General features: G+C 41.3%; 1 protein-coding gene across 4 annotated transcripts in view; it reads left to right on the forward strand.

The window, feature by feature from the left end:
- The window catches only part of plxna1b (plexin A1b), a 169585-nt gene that overhangs the window by 126530 nt on the left and 27417 nt on the right, over window positions 1-15638 (forward strand). For all 4 annotated transcript variants that reach the window (XM_029501143.1, XM_029501145.1, XM_029501144.1 and 1 more), the window contains exons 11-15: window positions 3564-3660; window positions 5683-5873; window positions 11374-11525; window positions 13976-14099; window positions 14216-14352. In XM_029501143.1, the coding sequence (XP_029357003.1) occupies window positions 3564-3660; window positions 5683-5873; window positions 11374-11525; window positions 13976-14099; window positions 14216-14352 (701 nt within the window). The remainder of the gene's footprint in view (window positions 1-3563; window positions 3661-5682; window positions 5874-11373; window positions 11526-13975; window positions 14100-14215; window positions 14353-15638) is intronic.

Raw genomic sequence — 15638 nt, forward strand, 5'->3', positions numbered from 1 at the left:
TTTTATTTTTATTTAGTTGACCATCATTGAGGAGTTTGGAATCCATGGTCAGAAAAATCAAACATGAAGATACTAATACTACATATAGTAACACAGAAGATGTCGCTATGAATTAAATTTTGTGGATTTTTTTCCTCAATGTTCTGATATTTTTCTAGATCCCAAAATGTTTTTCATTAACTGAAATTAATTAGTAATTAAAGTTAAAATACTTTTCCGTGTTAGTTTCTACACAGCCCTGGAGAAGTACAGTTAATTTGTATAGTTCCTGTGGTTAGAGAGGCCCTTCAACATTTCAGCCAACAAAAACCATTAACAAGAAGTTGCCATACATACAGCTTAATTAAGTTTTATTGGTTTTTACCCCTTCCAATTTTTACACATTATGCCACATTGTTTTGTTTCTTTTTTTTTTTGTCCACTTCATTGATGTGGGTGAATGTGAGACACCCACCTGTGGCTTAGCACAAGCAAGACCGATGTTAAGAGAACAGTTGCTAAATTTGCTGCTTTATCTGCAGTAACTGCCAAATGCAGTGCTGCCCTGAGCATGATAATACCTCTCTTTTTCTCACTCTGTCTCCATGCTTCCTATCTTTTCCCCACTTGCCTCTGTGGCCTCTCAGTCTTTGATTTCTCATCTGTTTTCCCCCGTCACTTTCCCCCATCTCCTTTTTGCTGCCTTCTCTAAGGTTTTCAGTGAAGTGTCTGTGCATCTCCCTTCCTCTTCCTTTTCTTCTTTCTCATTGTCTTGCACACTCATAGACACTGGAACACACTCGTATGTTCTCTCCATCTCCACCCGGTGAAGAAGTGCTCTTGTTCCCAGAACAGACTGGGTGGTCTCTTGGGGAGAGGGAGGGAGGGAAGGAAAAAGGAAGGAGGGCGGGAAAGATTGAAGCAGTTCATATGGCCAGGCTTCAGCGTAGAGAAATAACAGCTGACAACCAAAATCTGTTTGTTTGAGTGCTTTATCTTCTTGTGTTTGTGTGTACTTTTTATTCATCTTTTTTTTAATTTTTTTTATTTTCAGTATAGACTGTGATCAGCCTTTGATGTATTTGCTGGCATCCATCTCTGGAAAGTGTCCCGTGTGCAGAATGCATATTTATAGTACAGTGTGCACATGTGTTTCCCCGGACATGTTTGGTGTATGCGATAAAGGAATCTGTTCCATATTTTCTTGTTTGACTGTGGGCGTTCTGGGGGATGGAGGTAGGGGAGAGAAAGTTGGACTGAGATTTATAGGGGAGGAGGTTTGTAAAGAGGTGGAGGGAAGGAATAATGAGAGCTAGGGAGGTAGATAGGAAAAGGAGGGGGTGGAAAGGGGGATTGCTGGAGAAGGAGAGGCAGAGGAATGTGTGAAAAGACCAAGGCAGACATGTCAGTGAACAAATTGAAAATGCCAATTTCACTTTACCCCCACCAACTCAAGACGCTTACTGCACAGCCCCAGCCTCTTATTCCATGTGTAAATGAATGGTGCCCACAGAATAACACACAATCACCTCTCTCTATCCCTCTCACCCCAGCTGTTTATCCTTTACCCCCACTGATGTATCATCCTCTCTCCACCCATTTTCGTATCCTTCTCTCTTCCTCATCCTTCTTTCCATCATTTCTTCACCTTACCTTTTTTAAGGGGGGGCGCCTCTGCACTCACCTTCTCTCAGCTCACTCAACCTGTTTCCGACCCATCAGCCATCCCAGACATTTTCCAGTCTTTTAAGCATCGCCTGTCACTTCCCTGCACACTTTCACTTTTCAGGTCTTCCATTTTTTTCTCCAAGCTCAACCTTACCTTTCCCCCTCTGGATGACTACCGAATGAATCCACTGCAGCAACTGGAGCACACCTGCTCTGTTTTGTTGTCCTTAGGTTCCATCGAGAAGCCATCTTCCTCACAAACTTGTCTAATCTCAAAGTTTCTTCTGTTCTCCTTTTCTACTTTCCTAAGGTCCAAAGAGTAATGAAGATGTAGAGAATGGTTAAGGATCTGCCAAATATTTCTTTCCAACCCTTTTGTCCACAAAACACCAAATGCAACTTCTCACTAAGCACAAAGTGAATGCTGCCTACCCAAAACTCACAGAACCTTTGTTAATTGTTATAGTTTACCAGATTGATTGGATCAAAATAATTGTCAGGCCAGCTTGCAGGTGGGGTTACTCAGGGTTAAAATGTGCTGAAAAATAGTTTGTCTACCAGAAATATCAGAACAGCAAATTTGTAGTGCTTTTGAGATAGATGCTGACATCCTCCTTTGTTTGGATATCAGCATCTCTGCCTTGAGGGCCCTCTGAATGTAAATCATCCAATTGCAAAAGTGAAGAATGAATTAATCTGCCATTCACACAATGTGACATTGCGGTGTCCTCTCATTTTCTTATCTTCTCTGTGCACATTTCTCGGTCCTTTCCCACTCAAATTCATTCAAATTCACTATTATTACAGATGTCAAGATAAATCTCACACTATCACATTGGAGTGGGTGATATCACATAGTTGCAAAGTTGTAGCTAGATTCAATCTGTGAGGGCCTCATACCCCCGGGCACAGGGTCTTTCACATTGGATTTTATCACCACTCCACTAGAGGAGGATAGTCCTGCTATCTTTCACCCCAAGGCCATTGAAGATACTGACCATAGCAGCGGAAGTGAGAGGGAATGTGGATCTTTTCACTGACAGAGGCATTAGGTTAACATGGCCTATCTGTAGTTTTGCCAGCCATCACCCTCTTATCACTGCCGCAGTAGCCTCAGAGTGAAGAACAGGCAATCTCTCCCTATCTTGCATCAGTTTTATGTTGAATCCAAGACAAATTGTGGATCAAACTGTGATCTGTGTGGGGCTCTTGATGAAAAGGTGCTTTTGGATGATTTTGTGTTTACCTCAGCGCCAGTTTTGTGTATATGGACAGGAGCTGTGTAGGCAGTGCAACTTCTGAAGCTGCATTTTATTTGCTAGTGATAATCCTTGTTGATAATTTAATTGTTTGGAGGTTGGAAAGGGTCTCACAGGAGCCTTTCTCTCTGCTACTCCTTCAGCTAACACACCAACATCACACTCCCGCTTTTGAAGCTTGTTGTCTCATTTAAAGCGATTCCATAAAACTGATTATGCTGACGACAAGTCAATTACATTTCAACTCTTATTAGTTCAGGATGCAAAAATGAAATTAGATGAGAATATTATTGTTGGAGATATATTACGCTTTTCATTCATCACTGAAATGGAATGAGTCATACAGTGATGGGGACTCCAATCTCTTAATCAACTCTGCGCTAAGCCAGGCTGTGGCGGATGTGCCGCGTGTTAAAATCACAATATAGCCTGTCTCTCATCATTCATTTTTATGGCCCTTCAACTATGTGAGCACCGCAGGCTATGACATTACCAGCAGCCAGTAACTGAATTGTTTCCACCTTCCGTATTGGCTGATTGTTTTTCTCTTTATTTAATTTAATATTTCATCAAATAACTGAAGATGTCATACAGTGATGCTATTGGTATAATACCGTTTTAGGTAACAACATATCTTGATGTTTTTTAATATTTCAGTATGCCTACGAGGGTAATGACATTAGTGACCTGCCAGTGGATCTGTCCGTGGTTTGGAACGGAAACTTTGTCATCGACAACCCATACAATATCAAAGGTGAGTTTCTGCTGCTGACACCAGAATGAAAAATGTTACAGATAAATGTTATTGTGTGCAGTGAATAGGTTTAATATGTTGTTGTTATGTATAGAAGTGCGTGTGTGTGTGTGTGTGTGGACATATATGTATGTAAAGAGAGAGACGTATATGGATATAAGTTTGCTCAAATGTAACATTTTCATACAACCAAGTGTAAGATGCACACACACACACACACACACACTGTGCAGAGAAATCAGTCATAATAATAAGGATCACTGCAGTTAAGCCAATTTTATCAACCCCCTATTGAGCAGGCCTCTGGACTTACATTGACAAGTTTTATTATAAACTGATAATCTATATAACGCTTCTGTCTGCTAATACAATATTTGAGTGTACATTGTACGCTCTAATGTATAACCATGCCTTCCCTTCCAAACAAGTGTATGTGTTTAATCATGTGGGTGATGATTAAACACAAACAGACAACTGATGCACTACTGTAGGGTAAGACAATGATATCACATCTGTTGGATATAATTAATGGTAGGACAGTCTTGATAGTGTTGTGTCCACAATTGCGACCTGCACAGCTCAGCAGGGGGCTGTAACATTATTCTCAAGCTGGAGGTACAAAAACATCACTGCCAGCTACCACAATGTTCAATATGGCTTATGGATGACGTGCACAAGGAGTTTTATACAACAGAGGTAGCTGCATTGTCTGGTCCTATCTCTCATTCTTTGAAGGTTAAAGACGCAGCAGGGATCTGAGATATTTGTGTACTATTTCAGATTAGAAGTTGTTACATCTGTAATGTCTGTGAAGTGCTCAATGCCATTTTGTCAGTAATGTAAGGTAACACCACAGAGTCACTTTGCTCCATTTACTGATGTCACTCCCTGTAGTCTGAAGCAAGCTGTTAACGTCTCAGATTTCACATATTTCTCCAGTCATCACAGTAAAAGGATATGTTTTTAATATATACTATCGTAACATATGTAACTGCACTCTGCAATAATGGAATTTTTACATTCATGGAGGCAAAATAAGAATGCTTTGACAGTCAGTGGTTCTGTCAAGGAGACTGTGTTACCAAATGTCAGCTATTATATGCAGGAGCACTGACAGTGTACAATATCAACAGCACGATCAGTGTCTTTACATTGTGTGTTATCTCAACTGTGAATCTCCTGAAGTGCATCCAGAGGCGACCCAAAGCCCAAATATGTCTCCCTCTCTCTGTCTGTCTCTCTCCACTGCAAGCCCCCTCCCGATTTCTCAATCATGATAATCATCTGGTGAAGAGCGATGCTCACTTGTCTTAAATACTGATATGTTAATGTAATTAGAGAGGAGTCGTTTAGCAGTCAGTAATTGGTACAGGGTTGCTTTAAAGCTGCACCATGACCAATGGGATTTGGGGATGGAAGAGTAGAGAGTGAGGGAAAAGATTTCACCGTTCAATTCCTGAGGCCTCTGGGAAATAGTGCCTTAACTCAACTTTGTCTCTTTGACATTGAGAAAGTTTTCAAATTTTTGTATGAAAGTTGAGAAACTTAAAGTGGAAGAAATTTGTTAATTAAAAAAAATAAATCTGTTGTATATCTATTTAACCGACTTCAATAATGCAATAATACAGAACGATCAATACTGTTGGTAAGTATTAGGTCTGTAGTAGTGAAAGGTGGGGAATAGAGGGCCAGTGGTCCAACCAGAAGCTTCCACGCCATTTGTGTTGCTATCAGTTCCTTTTTCTTCCTTATAAAACTTGTTTAAAACTCTAGGTGTAGATAAACATTTCATTTATAGAGGATAATCTTCTCTCGAATAGTGGTTTTATTATAATTTGTCTGGTTTTTAATTGAAAAAAATGATGCTGTTTCCTTTTTCTCTTTCCCTTGGGGGTAATTGTTGTTGCTCCCTTCATTCCCTGCATCTCTGAATAACATAACAGTGAGGCTATTTATCTATCCCTCATTTAGGCGGTAATCATTCATAACGCTTTATTCTGTTTGTTTCTTTTTTGTCCCCAGCCCACCTGTATAAGTGCTATGCCTTAAGGGACAGCTGTGGGATGTGTCTGAAGGCAAACCCCAGATTTGAGTGTGGCTGGTGCGTACAGGAGAAAAAGTGCTCCCTGAGGCAGGAATGCACACCTCCAGAGAGCACCTGGATGCACGCCACAACAGGAAACAGCCGCTGTGCACACCCCAAGATTACCAAGGTAAACTGTGATCATAGTGATACGTACGCCAGATAGCAACTCCATATGCTCCTCAATCCCATCTGGTGATCTTTAATTTGTTACCCACGTTTATGTATACAACATGAAATCATTATAGAAATAACAATAAACCCATAAAAGTCCTCATCTTTTCTCAAAAAATATACTTCATGCTTCTGCCATATATCTCAAGGTCCATGAGGCTAGTGGCCAACCCACTGTAAAGTCAGCACTTCATACAGCTGGTAACTCTTCCAAAAACTCTTCTCCTGCACTTCAGCTGCTGTTTAGTTTCTGTTGCCCAGCAACTCAACCTCATAAACAAAACTCATGTTGGGTTTCTGTCAGAGCAAGTGTCAGAAGGGAGGAGGTCCTAATGACAATATGGCCATTAAACAGGGTTGTGATTGCCACTTGTTTGGCAACCTTGAGACTGAATACCAGCTTCTTGACTCAAAGATGAGTATTTTCAAAGTCAAGCCTAAAGTGAAAGATAGTTTTCAAGAAGGACAGAATTTTAATTCCTACTTGTGCTGTGTCATTGTTTGGCCCTGGCGAGGAAAGGCAACATCATAGGCAGGGGGGCAGCAGGGAGGATAGACATCTTTGGAGCCATCACCATGACTGCAACCACAACACAGATGGGCTGGCCAGGAGGAGGCAGTTCACACACACCCAGACTGAACACACTGACATGATTAGAGATGATGGCTGCACACACACACACACACGCACACACACACAAACATACCTGAGGAAGCAGAAGAGGTGGATGTGTGTGTGTGAGAAAGAGAGAGAAAGAAACTGGAAATGTGTAAGTTTGCTAATTGTCTCCCACCATGGGTACAGAATGTGTGCTTGTGTGCATCTGACAGGCTGGGTGAGCTAAGGCGTCTAAAACACCATGGCGTACCCATCTGTTGCCACTGGTAAGCATGGCGGTGGTCCTCCTCTGACTGTGACCTGAGTCCACATCTCTACAGATCACCACTGGGACTAACACATGCACGCTCTCTCACATGCAGAGCATGGCTTGAAAGCCATGCTCTGCTGTGTGAGACACGTCTAGACATTCTAGCCTCACACTCACTGTCATTTGTCCTTCTGCTTTCTTCCCCTCCCTTTTCCCTTGATCATTCTTTCTCAAGCTTTTAACACAGAATTTTTCCAGTCTTTAATTTTAATTATATCTTAAATAAGATGAAGCATGATCTCAGGTGAAACGAGTGCCATTTCTCTCCATTTAAATGAGTATGAAATATATGTATGGCCTTTAATGAATCCCCATTTCACCAACACAGACTTGTATGGATGGAGCCCTCAGTACATTTCCTGTGTGACACGGGTTCGTCTCTCTGAATGCGTAATGGAGATATTGGATAATTGGGGCACTGGCACAGAGATAAATCCTTTCCTTAATGCTCTCTCTCTCTCCCCGTCTCTTGCTCGCTTCAGTTATCTCTTTGAAACAAACATAGTGAGGCAATTGGGTTGTGTGTATGTGGGAAAGATGGGGGTGCCTGTATAAAAGGGTGAGTGGGCTCTGTGTGTGTGTGTGCGCGCGCGCATGCACACGCATGTGTGCAATGCAAGCATGTGCTCTTGCATGCACATTGAGGGGTAAATCCTGCCCTAAGGGCAAGATGTTGGTGGCAGTCAAGAAGCAGGGGTAGATGAGTTTCAAAAACAACAGGAGGAGAAACGTACAGCAGGTTTGAGTAGACAGAAGGAGGAGCATGAAAGGAGAGACATGGGAAGTGCTATCACCTCTCTTCTCCACCTTTGACATTTACATTATGACATTTAATGCCAAAAGAACATCCACAGGTGACAAAGAATAACGCTTCGTTTTCTCCTGCCATTTCATCCTTTAGTTCTCCAAAAGACCATCACAGTCAGCACACAAATTGAATTTTACCCCCATTCTTCTCATCCATTCAGTCAAATCCCTTTTTTCCTGCCTGATCCACCCTTATTTATTTTATTTTATTTTATTTTATTTCATTGCTTCTCCCTGCTTCTTCCTGCCCCCTTTGTTCTTTTTTGAAGGATTCTAGCTGCTCTGTGGCCATTAGCTAGCAGATTAGCCACTAATTTAATTTGGACCGAAGAGTGTGTGTTCGGCTGGCAACCAAAAGCACTGGAGAGTGTGTGACCAAATATTCACACCTGTATGTACAAATATGCACAGCATTACAGAGCTTTCAGAGCACGTCTTGAACGCATTTGGTGTTATTGCCGTCTAACTCTGTTCGGTAACGTTCAGTTAGCCACCATTCCACTAATAGCTGCAGCAGGACTGTTCTTCAAACACTGCCACTGATGTTTTAGGCCATAAATTACTGGCTTTATATGTCTAGACTTTGTAAGAATTTGGCTGTTATATGTCAGTGTCATTTTCATTGTGCAATTTTTTTTCTCTTCTCTCACAGTGCACAAAGATTAATTAGTCCTCCCTTCACAGCAGGCAAATACACAAATTGTGTGTGAGTGATCTGGAAAACAATCACACAATCCAACAACACTCACTCCCTAAAAATCACCAAACACAAAAACGCACTCCCTGAAAAAATGTACATGCAGATGTAAGATATTTAAAACCAGATAGGATAAGCTACAGCTTAACAATGGATAGGAAGGGGACATTCAAAATCACAATTGCCACAGACACGCACACTTTCACTCTCTCTCTCTCTCTCTCTCTCTCTCTCTCTCTCTCTCTCTCTCTCTCTCTCTCTCTCTCTCTCTCCCCCTCTCCCTCACTCACTGACTGTCTGGTGCGATCTCCAGTGCAGTGCAGCAGTGTCCTAGTACTGGCCTTGGATGCCGCCTGGCCCTCCATCATCCATCATCTCCTGCCTGCCTTCTCCTGGGGGACAGGACGAACACTACAGCTAGCCCTTAGAAACCAATTAAAACAACACGGGCCATCCCAGTATGTGCGGGGTGTGTGTGTATACATTTTCAGTGCCTTAGCATTTGGTAAATTTTCTGCTATTGTGCATATGAAAAAAAGGTTTAGTCTTTGTTTTATCTTTTTGTGTGTGCATGTCTGCTCCCTTCAGGACACTAGCTTTCTTTTTTCCCTGTTCTTCCTTTCCTTATTTACTTTATGGATCTTTTGTCACTTTTACCTCTAACTTTTTCTCTTTTTTTCCCTCTCTGTTTTTAGTTTTATCATCCAACCTCAAAATTCTTCAAAATTTAATTTCCTTGTTACAGGCCAGTATTTTAAGTTTTACTTTCTGTCTGTAAGGTTTCACATCTTACCTTTTTTTTTTGTTTGTTTGTTTTTTTTCTCCTCTAAAATATATAAGAATTTACCAGTAATTACTCTTCCTCTACCTCTCTCTTCACTCACTTCATTGAGTCCATCAGTTTGTGACTTTGTGTTTGAGAGGCTTTCATATCACAGATAAACCTCAGAAACCTTGTGCCGTGTTCATATCATCTCTCCCTGTGCCTGCAGCCTCCCCCCTTCCTCCTCCTCCTTCTCCTCCTCCTCCTCCTCCTCCTATAACTAGCAGATGCTATCTGTGCACTGCCGCTCAGCCGGCCACAATAGCCCTCACACAAAGCCTGCAAAACAACAGGACAAGTCAGAGACTGAGAGAAAGAAGGGAGTCTGAATGGGTTTATAGAACTGCGACGGCAAAAGAAGAATAGATGGAGTGTTAAGGCTGGTGGCGTTTATCAAAAAGGGTTTTTGTTTGTGCTGTTTAGTTGTGGATGTAACAACTTGTGTATGTGTGTTTGACTGTGTGCATGGGTGTTTGATAAGCCAGTGCTTATGGAGAAAGAGAGATTTGATTACCATATCTAAAGATTCTGACTAGTGCAGTACAGTGCATTACTTACCCTTTTGTCTGCAGCTAAAATATATGCATCTAGGCACACTGACAGAAAGACAGAGTGAATTAAAAAGGCACAACTCCAAAGAGGAAGAGGGGAGGGAACTGGAAGGAGGAGGGAGATAACACTCCTTAACTATATCACTGTGGCATTTCATCTCTGGGCTGCATGACACTGGGCCTTGTTTCTATTAGCGGTGTCCTGAACACCTGTGGCTTCTACTAGCCTGCCACCTTTTCCGTAATGATATTAGACAGGGAGATCATTGTGAGGTTAATGGTGGAAATAGATTTTGTTTGTTTGAGAGCTTGAGAAAGTGCTTCTAATTTATCTGTTTAGCTTATAGTTGGACATTTTGGACTATAGACTTGTATGGAAACACTGATTTCCCTCTCGTGTCTGACTAGTAAATGTTACCATTGTACTTGTACTTTATTGCATTTATGAAACATTTACTTGTACTTTATTGCATTTATGAAACAAGATATAACCTGCTGGCAACTGTTGTTAGTTATAAAAATTCTCATTTAACCCAATGAGAGATTTGGCTTAACATATTTCCAAAATGTGTCAAGTTTTTCAGTGCACTCGTTTTCTACATCCGCTTGCTATTCTCAGATGTAAACCTCCCGTAGAGTCACGCACCTTGGACAGCAAAAATTGCCAAAAAAAAAAAAAAAAAAAAAAACTTAGTGGGCTCCTGGAGGGTGTGATTTATAGTTTAAAAAGATTCCTTACTATGAATTATTAACTTTTTTCTGCTGCCAACTAAAAATGCACATAGTCATTTGGAAGCTTTAAACGGACAGCTGCTGGTAGATTCAGAACTGGCTGATGAAATTACAAGTAAACCAACAGTTTCAATAGATGTCTGTGTCCTAAGTAGACACTGGTAGTAGTTGTGTGCGATGTATCATCTTTTCCTTTGCTCATGGAACATATTTGTATGCTTTGGGCGTTGCACTTGCAGAGGGAATCTCTGACTGTGACCAAGAATAGGAGCACAATCATTGATGATTTATTTTATCCTTCCTTCATGGCAAGCAAGGTCAAACTGTGACCTTACCCACACCCCAACTCTACATCCACCAGCAACCAATGTGTTATCCCCTTCAACTCTTCCCACCCCACCACAACAAATGACCCTTCCCCAGTTTCTAATCCAATTAGCTTTCGCCCTAATTATGGTAGTAATGACTGATTACCAAAGGGGCCATTGTCTGCGTTGGGGGCTGGATGAATAGGTCCATGATTGGCGAATAGGCTAGCCGTGGGTAGCCATTAGCACCTATGTACACCGTTTGCAGACCTCAAGAGGAAAGAAGGGGGACAGAGGTCATTGTGTGTGGTAATTGTGTTGAGTAGATTAATTGCCACAAGGTTAAATGGGAGATGCAAGAGAGGACTTGATGGGTGGGTCTAGGTTAAGTGTGCGAGTTGGCAGGCTGTGATTTTTTGACTGAGTAGAGATGGAGTTAATGGATCAGAGGTCATTTTTCATCTCTCTTAATGAGGTGTCTGACTTGTGCAGAGCGGAGATGACCATAAATACATAAGTAAAATGCCATTCACTTTGAATAGACGTTCTAAATATTGATTGTCACGTATGTTGTCCTGGCTAACATATGTCCTTTTTTAATTCTTCTAGTTGTATCCAGAGACGGGGCCCAGACAGGGAGGAACTATGCTGACCATCACGGGTGAGAACTTGGGTCTGCAGTTCAAAGACATCCAGAATGGAGTTCGGATTGGTAAAGTCACCTGCAACCCTCAGGAGGACCAATACATCAGCGCTGAGCAGTATGTTGACACCATCTCTGTCTTGAAAGCTCGCCTCCTTTAACACCCGATTAAGTCTCTTCTTTCTCTGTTTCCTTGTGTCTAATTTCGATGTTACTATTTGAGAGGCAAAAAACTGTAACTCTCCCTCACTAGAGTCACCCAACATTAAATGCTGCTTTTCACCTTTAAGTAAGCAATCATAGTCCTCAAGTTCTCTCTTGACTTCTTAGGTTCAGTTTATGACTGAATTCTTCTTCCCATGCCTCATTACAATTCACTTCTCTCATGCTCATGTTAGTAATCACAAGACAATGTACTAGTAGATTTAATTAAGAACCACAGCCAATGTGACGCTGGTACTCCATTATTACAGCTAACCACGGGTATTGGCTCTTATTGAAGTTTTCAGATTAGTCACACTCTGTTTTATGTTGAATTCATCCAGAAGCAGAGAAATTTCGGATGAGAAAAATTGGGGGTACCTTGTCACAGCTGGAGGTGTCCTCAATGTTCTATTTCCAACTTTGTAGCTGTCATCTGTACACAAATGCTCCATTTGCTGAGTTGTGCAGCACAGTCCCAGCAGATTTTATTTTCTCTTTGCCCCTTCAATAAGAAGGAAATGTTGGAAATGTGACTTTGATGGTTTGGCAGTGAGGACAACAGAATGCTGTACAGCTCTCACTAGTGATGACAGGTGCTCCCAAAATGGGTTTAGAAATATGGCAATGACATGTCAGCCTTGATTTGTAATTCATATCAACACATTGTCATATTTACACCCAATGTCAATTTTTTTGTGCTTCTGCAGCCGCAGAGTAATGTAAGATAGTTTCATGTTGTAACTTGTTCTTTACCACATGCACCTTGTCCTTGCAATCAAATTCAAAATCACCAATGTGTCAACATTTAACCCAATACTCCATTTAAAGTTGCATTTGCCTGTTACCCTAGCACCCACCAGAAGAAAAGTAGCATGACTGTCATGCTAATTAAAAGTGATGTAAGCCATACGGTGCCATTAGTGGTCCGGCTCCTGTCGTCATCCCTGTGACCCTATGAGAGCTCTAGACAGGTCAGGGTCATGGGCCTGACAGCACAGGTCAGAGGTCAGCTGCAGGGGAAAAGGAGAGGAGATGGTACGCTGATTGTTGAGCAAAACGTTGACACATCATTGTTCGTTTTGCCGCTTTTTGTGGGTCCCCCCCCCCTTTGCATTTCCCACCCATGGTCATTATAGCCACGACACGCTCACTGATTCTGAGATTGGAGTGGAATTAAATTGCAAATAAATGCTATTTTGGTTTAGCTTGTGATTCACCTCTATCATTAAATATTTACTGGATGAATTTGATTCTATATTAAGATAAGTAAATCATTGCCACTAGTGAGAAAAACAGAATCCAATATTTCTCTTTTCATTGCCAAGTTATTATTTTCCATGACACGTGCTTAATTTTTTAAGATCACATTTCAGTTCAGTCTCTTGATTGAGTGAGATATAATTTACAACGTTGCCATCTTTACAAACATACCATGAACTTTCTGTTTGTCTAATCACGTAATAACAGCTAAATGTAACCACCTGTCATCTGTTCAGTAACGATGCAAGTGAGGCGGCAGTTTCCAAGTGAGAGCTGTCCAGCATTTTAATCACAGCCCCTGTCATAGCGGGGGACTGGGGAATAAATGAAAGAGAAAATAGAAAACAATGGAAGCACACGACATTGGAATGTGAAATTCATTGTCGCCACACCGCTGCAGTTGCCATGGTCACCTACAGGGAGGATAGAAGCAGGAGAGTTAATAACTCATCTCAGGAAACTAGGGTGGGGGTGAGATGTGTAAGATATGAGCTTGTTCAATTAATCAGCCTCTCTCACTTTAACCCTCTCTCGCCTCCTTTCTTTACCTCTCTCTTTCCTCTGCACTCTCACCCTTTCCCTCCGTCTCATTCATTCGCTCTGGCTAATTAACAGTCAAGTGTGTCTCCAGCGGGTGAAACATGAAGTAAATGTATGTGTGTGAATGTGTGTGTTCTCCCTGTGGGCTACACCACCACTCCTCCCCTCGCTCAATCATTTCTCCAGTGGATTTTCATTTGGCCAGCCAGCGCCCAGAGCCAAGTGTGACGCTTATGGTTTTTCACTACACACTAATGCAGACACACACACACACACAAAACTCCTCCCTTCCTCAGTGCCTTAGATTTCCACTCATAGAGCATTTGGTCTGCTTTTTGATATTATTATTATCATTTTTATTAAAACGAAACAAAGTGTTTATTTTGAGCTGTTGGGATGTTTTTCTGCCTCAGACAGAGAAGAAAAATGTTGCAAAATGTTCACCTCTTCTGTAGCGTCTCTCCATCTGCTTTCTTTTAATCTCTTTGTCATTGTTTAGATAAGCTTTTTCCTTCTGATTCGAAATGAAATTCATCCCTCCACCTGTGTGTTTCTCCTTTTCAGGATTGTGTGTCGGCTCAATGATGCAACAGGTTACAGGGTGCAAGAGGCTCAAGTTGAGGTGTGTGTGAGGGACTGCATTCATCCTGACTACAAAGCAATCTCAACCAAGGCTTTCACCTTCGTGGTAAGCATTGTTAATTCAGGATGCAGGGTGTTTTTAACATGAGATTGGAGATCCATGTTCAGGCAAAATAGTCATACTTGACCTGTCTGTCCTCTGTCATGTGTGTTGTTCTTTAGTCTCCATACTTTACCCGTGTCCATCCATCTACCGGCCCGCTGTCAGGAGGAACCAGAATCACCATTGAAGGCAGCCATCTCAATGCGGGCAGTGCTGTATCTGTGAAGATAGGACTTCACGCCTGCCGGTTTGAGAGGTCCGTACCTACATTTTGTATGTAGTACCGACATTTGTTGTGTTTTTTTTTTTTTTTCTTTTCTTTTTCATAGTTGACCATAACATCTGGATTTCAGATGATATTTATGTAGCAAAATGTGTAAGTCTTCATACATTTTGGTTGATAAGTGCTTACATAAAAAAATGAACATTAAAAATCAGGTAAGACTCAGAAAGAAAATGGACAGTGAAGTCCCATTGTGCTGTTCTGGAGGCAGGGGCTGTTTGGTTCAAAGCTGTCCAAAAAAGGAACATGTAAATGCAGCATTTCTGTTGCACACTTTAATCAAATGTAGCAGATTTGACTGCTGAAATACAAGTCACTAGCTCGCTCACTACAATACAATTTAGGTTCAGTCTCTGCTGCAGCGATCTGGTCTTAAGATCAACTCTGGCCCTTTGTTGGATTTCATCTCCTCTGTCTCGTCCCCAACCTTTCTGTCTCCCTGTCTCTGTCACTATCAATATAAAGCCAAAAATAGCCAAAAGCAGAAAGGCCAAAATGTGCTGCTGCAGTTTATCTTTTGACATGATGCATTGTTAGTTTCTTTCCTGATATTTCCCTGTCTTTTCTTTGCTACAGTCCAGGAAGACCTGCAGTACTGTAATTCATGGCATTTGTGAGAATGACAGTGTAGCCTTTCTCTGGGAAGTGGATGTCACCGTTCACTTGTGCTGTGAATGACTTAAGTGCATGGCCCACATTTTGGCTGGGATACGACTATAATTTAAAAGGAATGATATGGTGTAGCTCATAATTGCCTGCTTTGAACCCCAACTTGATTTTTTTATTTATTTTTTTTATTTTTTTTTTTATTTTTTTTTTTAGAATAATCTGCTGATGTTATCTTACATTGTCACTCACTCTGCAAAAGATTGTGCCAGGATTTCAAGAAAAGGAGAGATAGATCCAATTTGATATGACTTTAATTCCTCGAGCCAAGAACTCTTTTGTTTCTTTGAGTCTCTTCTTGGCAAACTGACAGAGAAATGAGCTCTGGACCAAATCTGCCCATGTGTGGTGTCAGACATGGGTGGCAGATGGCAGAGAAAAGACCTGAGAAAATATTGTTGGTGAACAAAACAAGCACCTATTTACTGAAAGTAATTTCCAGACAGAAGTTTTCCTGGTCCAGATGAAAAGTTATAAAACTGTTGTACTTCTTTTTTAAACTAATGAGCTTGGACCTCTCAAGTTCTTTTTATATCATATCAAAAGAAAAGTAAAGGCCAATTTAAAGCTCTGTAGCACATCCTGAGAAAGGT

The sequence above is a fragment of the Echeneis naucrates genome, chromosome 5 (genome assembly GCF_900963305.1).
Source record: "Echeneis naucrates chromosome 5, fEcheNa1.1, whole genome shotgun sequence".
Lineage (NCBI taxonomy): Eukaryota > Metazoa > Chordata > Actinopteri > Carangiformes > Echeneidae > Echeneis > Echeneis naucrates.